Genomic DNA, 19196 nt, shown 5'->3' on the forward strand with positions numbered 1-19196 from the left:
TCTTGCTCTGTCTCCCAGGCTGGAGTGCAGTGGTGCGATCTTGGCTCACTGCAATCTCTGCCTCCTGGGTTTAAGCGATTCCCCTGCCTCAGCCTCCCAGGTAGCTGGGATTACAGGTGCACACCACCATGCCTGGCCAAGTTTTTGTATTTTCAGTAGAGATAGGGTTTCGCTATGTTGGCCAGACTGGTCTCAAACTCCTGACCTCGTGATTCGCCCACCTTGGCCTCCCAAAGTGCTGGGATTACAGGCATGAGCCACTGCACTTGGCTGAAATTTTTAATAAAAGTAGTAGTTTGACAGTTCCTCAAAAAGGTAAACACGATTACTACATGATCCAGCAATTCTATTCCAGGCAGTTTCCCAAAGATTTATTTGTTTATTTATTTTTATTTATTTATTTTTGAGATGGAGTCTCATTCTGTCATCCAGGCTGGAGTGCAGTAGCACGATCTTGGCTCACTGCAACCTGTGCCTCTCGGGTTCAAGCAATTCTCATGCTTCAGCCTCGAAAGTAGCAGAGACTACAGGTGCACGCCACCACGCTCGGCTAATTGTTGTATTTTTTGGTTTAGATGGGGTTTCGCCATTGTTGGCCAGGCTGGTCTTGAAGTCCTGACCTCAGGTGATCCTACCACCTCCGCCTCCCAAAGTGCTGGGATTACAGCCGTGAGCCACCACACCCGTCCTCCCCAAAGATTTAAAAACAGGGGCTCAAGCAGATGTTTGTAGATGAATTTTCAGAGAAATACTTATTAACAACAGCCAGAGGTGGAGATGGCCCAGATGCCCCTCAGCTGTCTATGGAGAAACAGCGTGTGGCCTGGCCACATATTACTCAGCCACGGAAAAGGAGGAAGCTGACACAGACTTCCACGTAGACAAGCCTTGATATCGTGCTAAATGAAGAAGTCAAAAAGACCTCATGTTATGTGACCGCATGTGTGTGAACTGTCCAGAAGTGGCAAATCCAGAGGCAGAAAGCGGATGAGCGGTGACCGGGGCCTGGGGCCGAGGGGAATGGGGGCGTCTGTGTGAGGGGTACAGGGTTTGTGGGTGAGCGGTGGCCGGGGCCTGGGGCCGAGGGGAATGGGGGCGTCTGTGTGAGGGGTACAGGGTTTGTGGGTGAGCGGTGGCCGGGGCCTGGGGCCAAGGGGAATGGGGGCGTCTGTGTGAGGGGTACAGGGTTTGTGGGTGAGCGGTGGCCGGGGCCTGGGGCCGAGGGGAATGGGGGCGTCTGTGTGAGGGGTACAGGGTTTGTGGGTGAGCGGTGGCCGGGGCCTGGGGCCGAGGGGAATGGGGGCGTCTGTGTGAGGGGTACAGAGTTTGTGGGTGAGCGGTGGCCAGGGCCTGGGGCCGAGGGGAATGGGGGCGTCTGTGTGAGGGGTACAGGGTTTGTGGATGAGCGGTGACCAGGGCCTGGGGCCGAGGGGAATGGGGGCGTCTGTGTGAGGGGTACAGGGTTTGTGGATGAGCGGTGACCAGGGCCTGGGGCCGAGGGGAATGGGGGCGTCTGTGTGAGGGGTACAGGGTTTGTGGATGAGCGGTGACCGGGGCCTGGGGCCGAGGGGAATGGGGGCGTCTGTGTGAGGGGTACAGTGTTTGTGGATGAGCGGTGACCGGGGCCTGGGGCCGAGGGGAATGGGGGCGTCTGTGTGAGGGGTACAGTGTTTGTGGGTGAGCGGTGGCCAGGGCCTGGGGCCGAGGGGAATGGGGGCGTCTGTGTGAGGGGTACAGTGTTTGTGGGTGAGCAGTGGCCAGGGCCTGGGGCCGAGGGGAATGGGGGCATCTGTGTGAGGGGTACAGAGTTTGTGGGTGAGCAGTGGCCGGGGCCTGGGGCTAAGGGGAATGGGGGCGTCTGTGTGAGGGGTACAGGGTTTGTGGATGAGCGGTGACTAGGGCCTGGGGCTGAGGGGAATGGGGCGTCTGTGTGAGGGGTACGGGGTTTTCTTTTGAAGTGATGAACCGTTCTGAAACCAGAAGAGGTGCACAATGTTGTAAAGATGCTAAAAAGATTCACAAAGCACGACTGGGCGCTCAATGCCATTGAGTCACTGATTGTGAAACGGTTGGTTTTATACGTTGTGCATCTTACCCCAATAAAACATTAAATTAAGCAGACGCTCGGTGGCTCTGATTTGGGGTGTGCTCTTGCCCAGGTTTGTTTCTGTCACCCCCGGAGTTCTGCAGCAGCTGTTCTGACCACACCCCGCCTTCCCTCACTCCTGAAACCAGTCCAGTAAACCTTCTGCAAAATCCTGGCCCTCCAGGCCCCCAGCTGGGTCCTCCCCTCCAGGCCCCCAGTGGCAGCTGTGCCCCTTGTGTGCCCACGTCAGCCAGCGCAAGCCACACACGGACCCAGTGCCCACTGCACCCCTGCCAGCCTCAGGGCCCCAGCCCCTTGTTCTGGGAGACTTCAGTCCTGGCCCAAGCATCTCCTTCCAGCTCCTGTCCTTATCTTGGTGGCCTTAATGAACGTGCCAAGACCCTTGGGACCCATGGCTCTGAGACTGGGCTCCCCTTGCCCTGCCTGCCTCCCTCCCGGGGTCCCTACGAAGGAAGCCGTCCCACCCACCCTGCCGGCCCCTCCTCCCTTCGAGCCCTTCACTGGGCTTCACGCCTCATTCCTGGTCCCCTCAGCTACAAAGAGCCCCCTGCTGTGCATGGAGAAAACAACGTGAGCCCCCCCCATCCCAATGCCCCTCCGGGCGTCCCCCCCAATCCCTCTGCCAGTATCTCCCATCCCAACCCCCCTCTGGGCGTCCCCCCCAATCCCCCTGCCGGTATCCTCCCCACCCCAACCCCCCTCCGGGCGTCCCCCCAATCCCCCCCGCCAGTATCCCCCCAAACCCCCTCCGGGCGTCCCCCCCAATCCTCCCGCCGGTATCCCCCCTCCTCCCCAACCCCCCTCCAGGCGTCCCCCACAATCCCTCTGCCAGTATCCCCCCCACCCCAACCCCTCTCCGGGCATCCCCCCAATCCCCCTGCCGGTATCCCCCCTACCCCAACCCCCCTCCGGGCATCCCCTCCATCCCCCCGCCGGTATCCCCCCCACCCCAACCCCCCTCCAGGTGTCCCCCCAATCCTCCCCGCCAGTATCCCCCCCAACCCCCCTCCGGGCGTCCCCCCCAATCCTCCTGCCGGTATGCCCCCTCCTCAACCCTCCACTGGTATCCCCCCCACCCCAACCCCCCTCCGGGCGTCCCCCCCAATCCCCCCACCGGTATCCCCCCCACCCCAACCCTCCTCTGGGCGTCCCCCCCAATCCCCCCGCCGGTATCCCCCACACCCCAACCCCCCTCTGGGCGTCCCCCCCAATCCCCCCGCCGGTATCTCTCCCACCCAACCCCCCTCTGGGCGTCCCCCCAAATAACCCCCACCAGTATCCCCTCTCTGGGTGTCCCCCCCATCCCCCCACTGGTTCCCCCCACCCCATTGCCCCTCTGGGCATCCCCCCAATCTCCCCCACTGGTATCCCCCCTCCTCCCCAACCCCCCTCTGGGCATCCCCCCCCAATACCCCCGCCAGTATCCCCCCTCCTCCCTGCTGGCCGGCATCCCCTGCACTGAGCTGTCGGCTCCACTCAGGGCTTCAGTAATGGGGCTGGGGGGGGGGTCCCATGGGCTCAGCAGCACCAGAAGGCCCCCCGAGGGGCTGTTAGAATGGGACCACCCTGATAGAACAGGACCACTTTGGGAAGCCGAGGCAGGTGGATTGCTTGAGGTCAAGAGTTCAAGACCAGCCTGGCCAACATGGTGAAACCCTGTCTCCATTAAAAATACAAAAATAGCCAGGCGTGGTGTTGCACACCTGTTAATCCCAGCTACTCATGAGGCTGAGGCAAGAGAATCACTTGAATGTGGGAGGCGGAGGTTACAGTGAGTTGAGATCATGCCACTGCACTCCAGCCTGGGTGGAAGAGCAAGACTCTGTCACACACACACACACACACACACACACACACACACACACACAGCCTGGGTGCAGTGGCTCACGCCTGTAATCCCAGCACTCTGGGAGGCCGAGGCGGGCGGATTACCTGAGGTCAGGAGCTCGAGAACAGCCTGGCCAACATGGTGAAACTCCGTCTCTACTAAAAATACAAAAAAAAATTAGTCGGGCATGGTGGCACGTGCCTGTAATCCCAGCTACTCGGGAGGCTGAGGCAGGAGAATCCCTTGAACCCGGGAGGCGGAGCTTGCAGTGAGCCGAGATGGCACCACTGCACTTCAGTCTGGGTGACAGAGCAAGACTCCATCTCAAAAAAAAAAAAAAAAAAAGGACAGGAACACCCCACCACAGGCTGCTGGGCAGTGGGGCTGGGAAGGGCCCGATGAACCAGGGGAGCCCCACTCTGGGACTGCATCTACTCCATGCTCTCACCCTGCTCCAGCCCTGCCTCCTCCTCCTGCCCGTCTCCCAGGTTGCTCTCACCCGCCCAGTGTGCTGGCTCCTCTCTCACTTTACAGGAACACCCAAGCCCTCCCAGACCGCCAACAGTCCCATTTCCCCCTTTATATTGCAGACCGCCCCAAGGAGTTCTCCAAAATCCTGGTCTTCATCTCCCTCCTCTGGGGGCAGCCGGTGTCTGTGCCACCATATAGGGGTCCCCAGGACCTCCATGTGCAGCCGGCTCTAGGGTTGGGCTTCTCCTCAGCACCCAGGATCCCCAAGGACCCCATCTTCAAGGCTCCTGGCCCACCCAGGGCCACTGGGCACGTGGCATTCGCCAGCTTGCAGGAATCCAGGAATGTGATGGAGGCGCGAGGAGGTGAGGGCGCAGGGAGGAGGTGAGAGCACATGGAGGAGGTGAGAGCACATGGAGGAGGTGAGGGCGCGCGGAGGAGGGGAGGGCGCGGGGAGGCGGGGAGGGCGCGGGGAGGCGGGGAGGGCGCGGGGAGGCGGGGAGGCCGCGCGGAGGAGGTCAGGGCGCGTGGAGGAGGTCAGGGCGCGTGGAGGAGCTGAGGGCACAGACACAGGCCCCCCATGAAGATGAAATGCGTGACGGCCTCATGACTGTCAGAGGAGCCCGGAGCAGATCGCAGCCCTGTCTGTGGAGAAACAAGCGCTGCTCAAAGGAGACGCCAGGACGAACGTCAGGACATAAGGAGGAAAGGACAGTGGAATTCCACAATTCAGACACGTGGGGGGCGGGGGGCGGGATCTGGGGAGGCTCACACCACACATGCAGGTGCCAGAGAGTGAGGAAGACTGGGCGTCACAGACGAAGGTCCGACAAGAGAGCCTGGAAACGGAACGGCAGAGGGAAATCTCAAAAGCAAGGACAGAGATTCACAAGCTGGAGGCCCAAGAAGCCACTGCGCTGATGGACAAAGGAAAGCTGGCAGAGGCAGGTGCAGGAGAGAGGCAGACACAGGAGCAGGCAGCGCCAGGGCTGGGGTCAGAGGGTGTCCCCTGGGCCTGCAGGGGTGACCTCAGGCCAGTGGATGTGGCACTCAGAGGAGTTGGGCTGGGGTTGGAGGGCGTCCCCCGGACCTGCAGGAGCAACCTCGGGCCAGCAGACGCGGCACTCAGGACTTGGCAGCTTCCTGTGCACAGGCCATTGCCACTAAGGAGCCAGAATCCGTGTCTGCCCCACAGGTGGCCGGCCCTCCCTCTGCAGTCTCTCCCGCCCAGCCTCCTGCCCGGCTCAAGTCCCACCCCTTCCTAAGGGTGCTCCTGGACACCTGCCCCAATGGCCACCCGGGCCTGGGTGCTCTGGCGGTGGCAGGACGGGGCCTCAGGCCTGGCAGTGCTGGCGACAGCTGTGTCCCTGCAGGTGAGTGGCCCCTGAGCCTCCCAGAGGTGACCTCAGAAGGGCTGCTGGGGCCAGGCAGTGCCTTTACCACCCTGGGGACTTGAGGAAGACTGCCCCCTGCCCCACACAGGCCACCCTGGAGGCGGCCGTGGGGGGCTGTGCAGCTTCCTGACCAGGGAGGCCTCCTGTTAGGCCAGTCTCTGCCCAACAGTCAGTTCTGCCGGCTGTGACTCGGCACGTGGTGGCTGCCACGTCCACTCACCTGCTGCCGCTCCCGCGTGGACCACAGGGTCTGCAGGGCCTGCAGGAGCAGGAGGGGGTCCTGGCCTGTGGAGACAAGATAACAGCCGTGGGAGGGAGAGGCAGGTGCAGGGGCTATTGCACAGCCCGCCGGGAAGTCCCCCACTGACCCGCAATGCCTGGGGCCCCTCTGGACCTGGGGGGCCGGGAACCACCCCCACCTCTGTCCGGCACACACACAACACACCCGCCAGGTGCGGCAGCACCCACTCTGGCCCAGGCTCACCCCTGTCCCTTCCCTGTGGCCCGTGGCGGCCCATCCAGCTGAGTGCGCCCAGCAGCACTTCATCCACGCTCAGCCCTGGGAGCTGGGCCTCGGTTTTCAGCTACAGTTGCAGAGCAGCCCTCGTGGGCCTGCTCTGCCCGGCGCCCTTGGCAACCTCATCAGCATCTTCTCGCCCAAACCCTGCACCGCAGTCCTGGCACCACGAGGACCCCAAGCCCCTGCCCTCTTTAGGTTTCGTCCCCGGCCCTCCCACACCACCCCCTCCCTCCAGCACCTCCCCCTCCCTCCAGCCCTGCCTGGGAGGCCCCCACCTCACTGTGCAAGCTCTGCAGCAAAAGTGCCGACCAAAGAGGCTGCCCCACACGGACAGAGCTACCAGAGCGAGACCCAAGGGAGGTTTCCAGACAGAACCTGGGGGCTGCACAGCTTGGCTTGGAGGCTGGTGGTTCAGGGGAGTGGGGACCCACCCGGGCCTGGTCACGTGGTAGGGTCGGGGTCGGAGGCCAGGGAGGGGCGGGTGCCAGCAGGGACTCCACAGGGGAGCGCCTGAGGACAGGAGCCTGGGTGGATTCCGCAGTGAACTCCCCCCTGGACCTGGGGGGCTGTGGAAGCTGCTGGGCCCCCCTGGAGGGCAGGACGGGAACAGGGAAGTCCCTGTGTTGCTGTGAGGGAGGCTGAGGACTCACATGAGATCAGATCAGACCTCAGCAGCTGGATTCTGCCACACACGCCAGAGGAGCGTGCGTGACAGGGGTCACCCCGGAGAGCCAGGCTGACTTAACATGAGAGCCCAAGGGTGTGATTCAGCCCAGGACTGGAACGGAGGAGAGAACCACGTGGCCCTTTCGGTAGACACAGAGCAAGTGTTCTAAAATTCAGTTCAGCTCACAATTTAAGAAATAACTCGCCTGAGACGGGCAGGGAGCGCCCTGAACTGGGTAAAAGCCATGGGCGAGCGTGAGGTGTGATGCTCAGGGCAGCGCGTGAGGACACGACAGCCTGGCCTGGAGCCATCCCATGCAGGTGGCATCCAATGCGGAAGGAAAACAGAAACATCAGGACAGGCTGACAATGTGACTGATTACGCAGAAAGCCACGAAGGATCAAAACTACGCCGTTAGAATTAACCAATGGGTTCGGCATCAATGCTCAGCACAAGCCAAAATGAGAAAATCAGCAACAAACAGAAATGGCCATTCCAAAAATCACTTACAACAGCATCAGCAATGTCAGATTCCCTGGGAGAAATGTAACAAAAGCAGCTCATGCAAAACAAAACCCGGCTGTCTCTCCTCAGCACTTTGGGAGGCCGAGGCAGGTGGATCATTTGAGGTCAGGAGTTCCAGACCAGCTTGGCCAACGTGCTGAGACACTATCTCTACTAAAAATACAAAAACTAGCTGGGTGTGGTGGCGGGTGCCACCGAGTAGGCGGGTCCCAGCTACTCGGGAGGCTGAGGCAGGAGAACAGCATGAACCCAGGAGGCAGAGGTTGCAGTGAGCTGAGATCGGGCCACTGCACTCCAGCCTGGGCAACAGAGCAAGACTGTGTTTCAAAAAAAAAAAAAAAAAAAACAAAACCATAAAACATCGTGGGGCACCCGGGCTCCACCACTGCGGCTCTGCAGCCACCTGGGCCTGGGTGGCACGGGCCAGCGTTCCTGTCTGCACTCAGAACTGTCCCACCATCGCGCACAGTGTGCCGCACACAGAGGCTGAGAACACTCAAATGTCCACTGTAGGAGGACGGAGCAAGTGGATCAGCCCCAGGATGATGCCCAGGTGGGGAGGATGTACCCCACCACGTGGCCATGGCAGGCAGTGTGACGGGCCCCGCCTTCTGGGTGCTGCATGCTGGGCGGGGCCGGCGATGGGGCCGGGCGGGGCTGGGCGGAGCCTGCTGTGGTGTGTTCACTATCACGTGCCGAGCCGCATCGTGTGCTCTGCGTTCCTTCCTACACGTGGGTTGCACTTCACAATAAACAAGAGACTTATTTTGTTATTTAATTTAATATTTTATTTAGAGATGGAGTCTCACTGTCACCCAGGCTGGAGTGCAGTGCTGTGATCTCAGCTCACTGCAACCTCCACCTCTCGAGTTCAAGTGATTCTCGTGCCTCAGCCTCCGGAGTAGCTGGGAGTACAGGCGCTCACCACTACGCCTGGCTAATTTTTGTATTTTTAGTAGAGACGGGTTTTCACCATGTTGGCCAGGCTGGTCTTGAACTCCTGAGCTCGATTGGTCCGTCCACTTCAGCCTCCCAAAGTGCTGGGATGACAGGCGTGAGCCACCGCGCCCAGCCCAGATTTTCTTTTAAAGCAGAGTTTCAGATGTGTGAGATGAGAAAGTTCTGAAGGTGGACACTGGTGGCGGCTGTGCAGCCACGTGAATGCACTTAATGCCACTGAGTGTACACAGAAAGTGGTTAAAATGGTAAATTTCATGTTATGTATATTTCACATATTTTTAAAAGCAGGGTGAAGCTGGGCAAGGTGGCTCACACTTGTAATCCCAGCACTTTGGGAGGCTGAGGTGGGTGGGTCGCTTGAGCCCTGGAGTTTGAGACCAGCCTGGGCAAGATAGCAAGACTCCATCTCTACCAAAATAAATGAAATTAGCTGGGCATGGTGGCGCACCTGAGGTCCCAGCCACTTGGGAGGCTGGAGCCTGGGAGGTTGAGGCCGTAGTGAACCCTGATTGTGCCACTGCCCTCCAGCCTGGGGGACAGAGTGAGAACCTGTCAATCAATCCATCCATCAATAAGCAAGGTGTCCTTATTATTCTTTTTAAGTTTTCCAAATCGAGATCCACCTTTCCAGGTGGGAAATTGGTGATGCCGGCCCTCCCACTCCCCAGTCAGTGCTGCTGCTCAGTCAGTTCACCCTGCTCAGGTCCTGCTGGTTCTGCCCTCCAGGTGGGCAGGGTCTGCCCCCTCCCACCGACCTGGGCCACTCCAACTTCCCAGGGGCCTCCCTGCCTTGACGCTGTGCCCTCAGACAATACCCAGCCCCGCAGCACGGCACAGCCCTAGCATCCTACAGAAATATGGGGCGGGCCAGGCCACTTAATGGACTCCGCTGTGGTCCCTCAGCCTTGAGAGTCAAAGCCGGGGCCCAGCACCTCCTCCCAGCCCACCCTCCTTGTGACCCGGACCCTGCCCCTTGGGCCTGAGGCTGTTTCTCGAGCACCCAGCAGCCTGCCCGGAAGCCCCCTCAGCACCCCTGCTCCCTGCCTGGCCCCCTCAGCACCCCTGCTCCCTGCCTGGCCCCCTCAGCACCCCTGCTCCCTGCCTGACCCCCTCAGCGCCCCTGCTCCCTGCCTGGCCCCCTCAGCGCCCCTGCTCCCTGCCTGGCCCCCTCAGCGCCCCTGCTCCCTGCCTGGCCCCCTCAGCGCCTCTGCTCCCTGCCTGGCCCCCTCAGCGCCCCTGCTCCCTGCCTGGCCCCCGGCCCCTGCTCCTTGCCTGACCCCCTCAGCACCCCTGCTCCCTGCCTGGTACCTGGTACCCGGCCCCTGCTCCCTGCCTGGCCCCCTCAGCGCCCCTGCTCCCTGCCTGCCTCCATCAGCGCCCCTGCTCCCTGCCTGGCCCCCTCAGCACCCCTGCTCCCTGCCTGCCTCCGTCAGCGCCCCTGCTCCCTGCCTGGCCCCCGGCCCCTGCTCCCTGCCTGGCCCCCTCAGTGCCTCTGCTCCCTGCCTGCCTCCGTCAGCACCCCTGCTCCCTGCCTGGCCCCCGGCCCCTGCTCCCTGCCTGGCCCCCTTAGCGCCCCTGCTCCCTGCCTGGTACCTGGTACCCGGCCCCTGCTCCCTGCCTGGCCCCCGGCCCCTGCCCTTCTGCCCCTGTTGCTTCACTGAGGCCTCAACGCTGAGCCTCAGGGCAGTGACCGCCTGGGTCTCCTTCCGGGCCATGGCCGGTGCACGATGGACACTCCACGGTGCCCGCTCTGGCCATTCCAGGGCCAGCTGTGCACACATGGTGCTCACAGCCCACGCAACCGGGGAGCCCCGGGGAGCCCTGAGTCTCTCGGGCCAGAGCTGGAGGGACCCGTGGCAGGTGTGGTGGGACAAGTCTCTGCTGTGCCGGGCTCGGACACGGCCATGCTGACACTCATCTCACACAATTGCTGGCTTCCTGTTCGTACAACAGAAGAAAAACAGGATGTCCAGGGGTGGCTTCTGTCTGAACGAAGAAGACAAGCGAGCTCTTTGAGCCCCGGGACTCAGCAGTGAGAGGACAGGGTGCCTGGGAGAGCCCTGGGGGACACACCCCGCTCAGCACACAGCACCCCATGCACCCCAACTCAGGGATACCACGCAGGGGCATGGGGGTCCGAGAAGGGCGGGTGGGGCTTGGAGCTGACACCAAGGTACCTCCCAGACCCGCTCTCCGGCCCCAGAAGCCCCAGCCAGCCCTCCCTGAGGTCGCCTCCTCGTGCAGTAGCTTCTGGGGGCCTTTGGTCCCCAGTGTGGATGTTCGGCAGGAGTTCCGTGGGTGGCCTCTGGCCCCCACCTCCACACCCAGGCCCAAGTTCCCTGAATTCGCCAAGTTCATCAGCGCCGCACCGATGCCTGGGACCTGCAGACAGGCAGGTCTAGGACGCTGAGACAGATGGCCCTGGCCAGGAGGCTGACGCCTGACCCCGGACCCTGCTCCTCGGAACTGTGTGGGTAGGGGCAGAGCAGGGCAGCTGTGTATTAGGAGGACACCTAGAAGAAACTCAAGCTCAAGAATAAAAGTCCCACAGTCCCCCGAATGTGGATTCACATCCAAGAGCTGGGCTACTTCTCTCTGGAGGGCTGAATTACGGTCCCTGCCCAGCACCAGCGCCCGGTGCCCGTACTAGCTTCCCCCCCAGCCACCCTCCCCAAAACGTGCCTGGGAGGGCTCAGGAACTCTGTGGGGTCAGCCTGAGGGTGTCCAGGCAGAGGCGGCCAGGACGGCTCCCCAACTGACACCCCCGCGCCAGCCGACAGGAGTACGGATGGTTGCAGGGATGCAGGATGGGCAGAACACAGGGATGCCACTTCCTCCAAACAGCACCCGGCTAACGGGGCTGCCTTCGCCTTGAGACACAGACGCACTCGGGAAACTGTGGGCTGCGGAGTGGACGGCGCCGAAGGACAGACGCGCTCGGGAAACTGTGGGCCGTGGAGCGGATGGCGCCGAAGGCTCTGTTATTCCCGACACTCTACCATAAAGCAGGGATGAGAAACACAGGGGGCTTTTTATCCACAGGGTTGGGGGCACAGAAGCCCCAGGAACTGAGGCCGACCCCAGCAGCGGGTGCCAGGCAGAGGACACTGGGCAGCGGATGCTGGGCAGGGGACACCGGGCAGCGGATGCTGGCAGGGGACACCCGGCCTCTGGGCAGGAAGTCTGTGACGTGGTCTTCACAAAGCCCCCAAGTGGGTCTCCCCCGCAGCCGGCTCTCCTCTTAGGGCCTCGGTCACTAAGCTCACAGCCCGTCTCCAAGGCCGTCCCACACCTGCCTGCAGCATCAGACCCCGCGGCAGTGAGTGTAGAAGAGCCCGGCCGCCCAGACCAGACCCCACGTGCTGTGGTGACCTGCATGCCCATGGGTCCGGGCACCTGCTATCCGCGCAGCACCCCGCCTGGGTCAGCCCTCTGACTGCCCACGGACAGCAGAAAGGGCCAGCCCACGACCTCAGCTCACCTCAGAGACCCCATGGCACCTCCCACAGGCGTGTCCTGAGAGGCTGCGCCCACCCACCACGCACTGGGGCCTCCGTCCCTCTGCCACGAGTCTGTGTCCTGGTGGCCTTCTGGCCTCCGGGGGCAGCTGAGACGGGGCCACCCCCTCCAGCCCAACCGTCTCTGGTCTCGGATTCCACCCACATCTGCCTGTGCTCAGCTGCAGGCAGGGCGGGGGACGTAAGGACGGAGGTGGCAACGAGACCCCAGGCCCGGTGGGCAGCGTGTGCTCTCCACCTCGGCTCACGGCAGAGGACGGCCCGTGTCTGGGGAGTGAGGTGAAGGGGGTCCCGGTGGTCCAGCATCTGGCATGGAGCCCCTTGCTCTGTCTATCAACACAGCGGCCCGCAACCCCAGCACAGCACCGTCTCTCATCGGTCATGGGTCCCCTCACCCTCAGTCCTACTCACTTGCCTCATCTATGAAGCCGAGGGCCTTGGAGACAGAACCTGACCCAGCCTGAGCCCAAGCTGCCTCTGCTGGGAAAGTGGGATGAGGGGGAGAGCCCACCGTTCACTGCTGTGGACCCCACAGGGAGGCAGAGAGGGAAAGGGCGGTACCAGCCCAGGGGGCACGAGGCAGACGCCACTCAGAGAGAGACAGTGAGGACATCGAGGTGCTGGGACGCTCGGAGCGAGAGGGACAGAGAGGGACAGTGAGGCTGGCAAGGAGCTGGGACACTGGGAGCCAGGTGGACACACGCAGAGAGGGACAGAGAGATCCCCAAATTTCATTCTGCAACCTCAGGTCAGAAAATCTGCTGAAGAAAAGATCCTACCTACAACAGAAATCTTGGAAGATGAAATGCCTATTTTTAAAAAGTAACAGACCCGGCACGGTGGCTCATGCCTGTAATCCCAGCACTTTGGGAGGCCGAGGCGGGCAGATCACGTGAGGTCAGGAGTTCGAGACCAGCCTGGCCAACATGGTGAAACCCCATCTCTACTAAAAATACAAAAATTACCCAAGCGTGGTGATGGGTGCCTGTAATCCCAGCTACTCAGGAGGCTGAGGCAGGAGAATCACTTGAACCCGGGAGGTGGAAGTTGCAGTGAGCCGAGGTTGCGCCACTGCACTCCAGCCTGGGTGACAGAGCGAGACTCTGTCAAAAAAAAAAAAAAAAAAGGCTGGGCGTGGTGGCTCACACCTGTAATCCCAGCACTTTGGGAGGCTGAGGCAGGCGGATCATGAGGTCAGGAGACCGAGACCATCCTGGCTAACACAGTGAAACCCCATCTCTACTAAAAAAATACAAAAAATTAGCCGGGAGTGGTGGCAGGCACCTGTAGTCCCAGCTACTCGGGAGGCTGAGGCAAGAGAATGGTGTGAATCCGGGAGGCGGAGGTTGCGGTGAGCCAAGATTGTGCCACTGCACTCCAGCCTGGGCAACAGAGCAAGACTCCGTCACACACACACACAAAAAAAGTAAATAAAAATTACACAAATATATAAAAACTAAAAAGATAACAGTATGTTCTGGGTGGTTTTACATAAATTAACTCCTTCAATATTCACACAGAAATAAGGCCCAGTATTGGTGTTAGAGTCATCATTCAGATGAGAAAACAGGTTAGGCAGCGTGGCCCGGTCACACAGTGAGGAAGACGAGCCCTCTCTGCTGGCAGGTGTGGGAGGGTGTTTTCACGGTTTTATGAGGCCAGCTGTGACTCCCCTCCTGTCTCCCTCATGTCACCCTCATGTCACAGCCCGAGGTTTGGCTCCGCAGCCTTGGAGGCAGAGAAAGCGCCACGCCCACTGCCAGCTGGGCCTGGGCAGGTGCCGGGCCAGGCCAGCTCAGCCTCCTTCAGTGGAGCTGAGGAGAGAAAGGCCTGGGAGCCTCCTGGCCAGGTCAAGGCCAGTGGACGCTGAGGGCAGGGGTTGAGGACACAGTGAGGGTGGCTCAGAGGCTGCCAAAAAGTGCCTGTGACCCGGTCGTGGGACTGGGACAAGCCCATCCCCAGGGTCCTGGAGGCAGATCTGGTGCCCACACCTCTGGGGCACCCATGGTGGGGCGGAGGTGGCCTGCTCGGCATGGAGAGGGGCAGGGCGGCCTCGGCAGCTTCTCCTTCCCCCGCTCCCAGCAGGGCCTCGGCCGCTGCCCTTCCTCAAGTGTCCCCACTTCCACCCACAGCCACAGCCCACCAGTGAGGCCTCTGAGAGGGCGGCGTCTCCAGAAACCTGCGCGTTCGCTGTGCATTACGAGAGCGGCATGTGCTCATCACGGAGCTTCGTAGGAAAAGTGGCCTCTCCTGCGGGCCCTGCCGTGTTCACCGCCGTGTCCACACTGGGCGGGTGCTGAGGAGCCCGTCTGGAGCATGGACACTGGATGTGAGGCTGGCCATGTCCCCAGCCCTAGGCACCTCAGCAGGCCCAAGCTGTAGGGCAGGGGCCTCCTCCGGGAAGCCAGGGCAGCCTCAGCCTTGGAGGCTCCCATTGTCCGGAGCCCAGCAAGATGGGGAGGAGCGGCGGATGTGGAGGGAAAGGGAACCCAGGCCGGCAGGCTTCCTGGAGCTGCTGCATCTGCCAGAGGGCCGGCCTCCCCGCCCCACCCCACCGCCCGCCGGCCTTGGTGCTTCCTGGAGCTGCTGCATCTGCCAGAGGGCCGGCCTCCCCGCCCCCACCCCACTGCCCGCTGGCCCTGGTGCCGAGCTGCTGTTTAATGCCGTCTGTGGAACTCTGAATTTCCCAAGGAAGGCTCAAGCGCCGCCTGGAAACCCCGAACCAGGTGGACGTGGGCAACGTGGATTTTCTGACCTCAACTGCGCCTGCTCATGCAAAAGCTGAAGGTTTTTATTTTTTTTTGAGATGCAGTCTCGCTCTGTGCCCCAGGCTGGAGTGCAATGACACGACCTCGGCTCACTGTAACCTCCGCCTCCTGGGTTCAAGCAATTCTCCTGCCTCCAAGCAATTCTCCTGCCTCAGCCTCCCGAGTAGCTGGGACTACAGGCGCCCGCCACCACGTCCAGCTAATTTTTGTATTTTTAGTAGAGACGGAGTTTCACCATGTTGGCCAGGATGGTCTCGATCTTCTGACCTCATGATCCTCCCGCCTCGGCCTCCCACAGTACTGGGATTACAGGCGTGAGCCACCGTGCCTGGCCAAGGCTGAAGTTTTAGGAGGAAAGGAATCTGTGAGCGCAGTGGACATTCGGATGGAGAATGTTTCTTGGCCTCGGGGGAGGGAGAGAGGAACAGGAGCTCAGCCCCCTTCTCCTGTCCCCTGATGATGCCTCCTGAGCCAGCACGGGAGGGCCTCTCTAGAACAGGTCAGAGGTGGCCACGTGGATTCTCCTCCAATGACCGGGACCAGGCACTCTACCTAAAAGGACAAACCCAGGCCTGGCTGTCGGGGGCAGGGTCCCAGGGGCCACAGACACGGATGTCCAGCTCAGTGACCAGGGAGGCGCAGACAGGTGTCCAGGCAGCGAGGCGGGGCCAGCACAGGGGCCAGGACACCTCCCGGGAAGAAGCTGACCCAGAGCCTGAGTAGGGGAGCCCGCTGGGGAGGGCTGAGCTGGGGCCTCTTGTGGGGCTGGCCTTGTTGACAGATCTGGACACAAACCACGTAAGGGCAGTTGCCTAAAGCGGCACAGGAAGGATGGGGGGATGTGGCCATTCCAGGAAGTGCCAGGCTGTTCCAGAGAGTGCCGAGGCTGTTCCAGGGGGCACCGTGTCTGTTCTGGGCAGGGGCCGTGTCCGTTCCAAGGAGCACCAGGCTGTTCCAGGGGGCAACTTGTCTGCTCCAGAGGGCGCCGAGGCTGTTCTGGGGGTGCCGTAGGTCTGTTCTGGGGGGGCCGTGTCTGTTCCAGGAAGCGCCAAGCTGTTCGAGAGAGTGCTGAGGCTGTTCCAGGGGGCGCCGTGTCTGTTCCAGGGAGCACCAGGCTGTTCCGGGGGGGCCTTGTCTGCTCCAGGGAGCACCGTGTCTGTTCCAGGGAGCACCAGGCTGTTCCAGGGGGCGCCGTGTCTGTTCCAGGGAGCAGCAGGCTGTTCCAGGGGGCACCGTGTCTGTTCCAGGGGGCGCCGAGGCTGTTCCGGGGGGCGCCGAGGCTGTTCCAGGGAGCACCATGTCTGTTCTAGGGGGTGCCGAGGCTGTTCCGGGGGCCCTGCTAGCTGGGGTGTTGCACTTTGAAGACATCCCACTCTGCTTAGGTGGAGAAAAAGCCGTAGAAGCCCGTGGGTACATGTGCAGGGAGAGTCAGCTCTGTGCTGAGGCGAAGCCAGGGTCCCATGCGCTCCCCGGCCCCGAGGGTGGTCTCCAGGGGAGGTAACAGGGCCTCATCCCACACAGGTGCAGGCCCGGGGCCCGCAGATGGCCTCAGAGGAGGCGGTGGATGAACGGAAGGGTGAGGGGGTCTGGGCCCATCCCAAGAGGGACAGGTGTGTGGTCAGGACCCCACAGGACAGCCAGGGTTGTGCCTGCTGAGGGGGCCACATCCACACCAAGCCCCACCCAGCTCAGAGGCAGCCCCTCCCCGAGCACGCAGTGACTTGGCTACATCAGGGAAGGCGACATGCCTGGAGGTGCCCCCACAGCCCTCAGCACTCACTGGGACACAGAAGAGGAAAGCAGAGAGGAAGCCCCTGGAGGGGTCCAAGGCCCGAGGAGGCAGCTGCGTGGGACAGGGAAACTGAGGCAGAGAGCCTCGGCCGCTGCCACGTGGGAGCGGGGCTTTCACAGGGGAGAGGGCCATGGCCCTGCCCCATGGAGGGGCTGCCAGGCAGGGCATGTGTAGGGTGGGCCTGGGCAGAGGCCAGGGGCCGGTGAGTGAAAAGGCAGTAAACCCACAACAAACTGGGGGTCTGCAGCCCAGGGTGAGGCGGCCGGGCCAGGGCCTTACAGCTCTCACTGCTGTTTACAAGGACTGCAGGGTGAAGGACATGAAGGGGCCCCGGGCCCCCCTTCCCACCCTCTGCCCACAAAGCCACGGCCCCAGACAGCTTCCACTGGGGCCGAGCCCCTGTCAGGAGGCTTCCCACCCCGGCCTGTCCCCAGCACAGAGAGCAGCTGAGGCTCGGGCTGACCCCTCTGGCACTAGGCAGCTCCACTCCTTCCCAGCCTCCGCTTCCCTAACCCCAGCCCCGTCTTCAACTTGCAGGGTCTCGATCTGTAGGAACAGGAGGGAGGGAGGCTGCACCTCCCCTCGGGCTGTTTATCCTCAGCACTGAATCTGCCAGGGCAGCTGAGCGGGGATGCGGCCTCCCCGGCTTTGCCCACGGGGAAGGCGCCTCTCATTTCTCTTTTTTAACCTGAAAAAGGTGCTGGGAGGGCAGATGTTCTTCTTAACTCGAAGGGATGAAAAATGCCTCAGTTTAAAAAATTAGGAACCCTGAAGGCCACGATGGAACCGCCCGAGACCCAAGAGGCTGTGGGCTCCCTGAGCCCCGGAGGTGGCACTGAGCCCCAAGAGGCTGTGGGTTCCCTGAGCCCTGGAGGCAGCGCTGAGCCCCCAAGGGGGTTTCGGGCCCTCCGCCTGGCAACTCGAGGGACAGAGGGGACCAGAGCTCCCACCTCTGCGGCCAGCCCTGAGTGGCTGCACTGTCCCCGCCACCTCCCCCGGATCCTGTCACAGGCCCGGCGCCAGGCCACCCACGCTGGGGCCCAAGGAGGCGGCCTGTCCTGACCCCCGAGGACAGCAAGGCCACAGTGGGGCCTCCGGACTCACAGGGTCCCAAGCCGTGGATACTGTAGAGAGGCCCGCAGCTAGGGGCCAGCGGCCTGGCCCTCGTCACCGAGTACAGAGTGGGCACCACCACCCCCGATACACCCCCACGCACCTCCCCCCACAGCCCCAGGGAGACTCGGCACCATCAGGCTCAGACTCACCCGTGCGGCAGCGCTCACCAGCAGCAGGGTCACCAGCGGGATCTCCTGGGTCCATCCTCAGGGCCGGGCCGAGGACGCTGGCAGGCAGCTAGGAACGAGGATCTGCAGAAACAGACAATCAGGTGGGGCCCCTGAATGCAGAGCCCACTGCAACAGGCAGCCGCGCGGAGCCCACACCCGCAGCCCCTGGAGGTGGTGGAGGGACCTGGTGCCTGGGGGGGTCCAAGTGGGACCCCCAGTCGCTGAGCATAGCGGGCAGCTCCACACTCCTCTCCCGGCTGGGGTGACAGCTGCCAAGTTTGGACCCTGCATTCCAGTTCCCTGCCAAACCGTCCCAGCTTTCAGCAGGCAGGACAGGGGGTGGGAGGGGCCCTGGGGGAGCACAGCAGACAGAGCCTCGCGGGCGTGCAGAGGGGCCTGTTCTTGAGGACAGCGTGACCCCCTTGCCACGTCCCCCTCAGGCTGTGTGTCCTGCCCCTGAGGGAGCCACACGGGAGAGAGGTGCTCTCCTCCAGCGGGCAAGGGCGCCTGCAGGACCAGGGACCTCGGAGCGACACCCTCAAGGCTGACCCAGCAAGCGGCTCCGTTAGACTCCAGGCAGCCGCTGACAGCTCTCATCCCAGGCAGACCTCAGCCTCCCTCAGAGTGTTTTTTTTTCTTTTCTTTCTTTCTTTTTTTTTTTTTGGAGACAGAGTCTCTGCGATGCCCAGGCTGGAGTGCAATGAGGCGATCTCAGCTCACTGCAACCTCCACCTCCCGGGTTCAAGTGATTCTCTTGCCTCAGCCTCCCGAGTAGCTGGGATTACAGGCATGCGCCATCATGCCCAGCTAATTTTTGTATTTTTAGTGGAGACAGGGTTTCACCATGTTGGTCAGGCTGGTCTCGAACTCCTGACCTCAGGTGATCCACCTGCCTCAGCCTCCCAAAGTGCTGGGATTATAGGCATGAGCCACCGCACCCGGCCCCTAGGAGTGTTTTTGATGCAAAACCCTTATCTACACTTACGAGGGTTACTCTTCTCCTTCAATCTGCTTACGCAAGGCTGCATAAAAAGGCTTTGAGTGCATAGCTTTAGTTTGAATCACACACAGCAGTTACACAAAGCTCAGCATGTGAACTCCAAATCCTAACACAGGTGTGCAGGAGAGAGCTGTGCCGCCCTCCCCCAGGCAGCCCTCACAGCGGCCATTCCCGGGGAGATGGACCTGTGTGTTTCTCAGCCACACACGGCCACACGCGGCCCCAGGCAGCCCTCACAGCGGCCATTCCTGGGGAGACGGATCTGTGTGTTTCTCAGCCACACACGGCCACACGCGGCCCCAGGCAGCCCTCACGGCGGCCATTCCCGGGGAGACGGACCTGTGTGTGTTTCTCAGCCCC

At 62.0% G+C, this 19196-nt stretch overlaps 1 protein-coding gene across 23 annotated transcripts in view; it reads right to left on the bottom strand.

The window, feature by feature from the left end:
- The window catches only part of EXD3 (exonuclease 3'-5' domain containing 3), a 119565-nt gene that overhangs the window by 71925 nt on the left and 28444 nt on the right, over positions 1-19196 (bottom strand). For all 23 annotated transcript variants that reach the window (XM_054500300.2, XM_054500299.2, XM_054500293.2 and 20 more), the window contains 2 exons: positions 17816-17917; positions 6021-6085 (listed from right to left, as the gene is read on the bottom strand). In XM_054500300.2, the coding sequence (XP_054356275.1) occupies positions 6021-6085; positions 17816-17870 (120 nt within the window). In that variant the 5' untranslated portion in view covers positions 17871-17917. The remainder of the gene's footprint in view (positions 1-6020; positions 6086-17815; positions 17918-19196) is intronic.

This window comes from Pongo pygmaeus, chromosome 13 (genome assembly GCF_028885625.2).
Source record: "Pongo pygmaeus isolate AG05252 chromosome 13, NHGRI_mPonPyg2-v2.0_pri, whole genome shotgun sequence".
Classification (NCBI taxonomy): domain Eukaryota; kingdom Metazoa; phylum Chordata; class Mammalia; order Primates; family Hominidae; genus Pongo; species Pongo pygmaeus.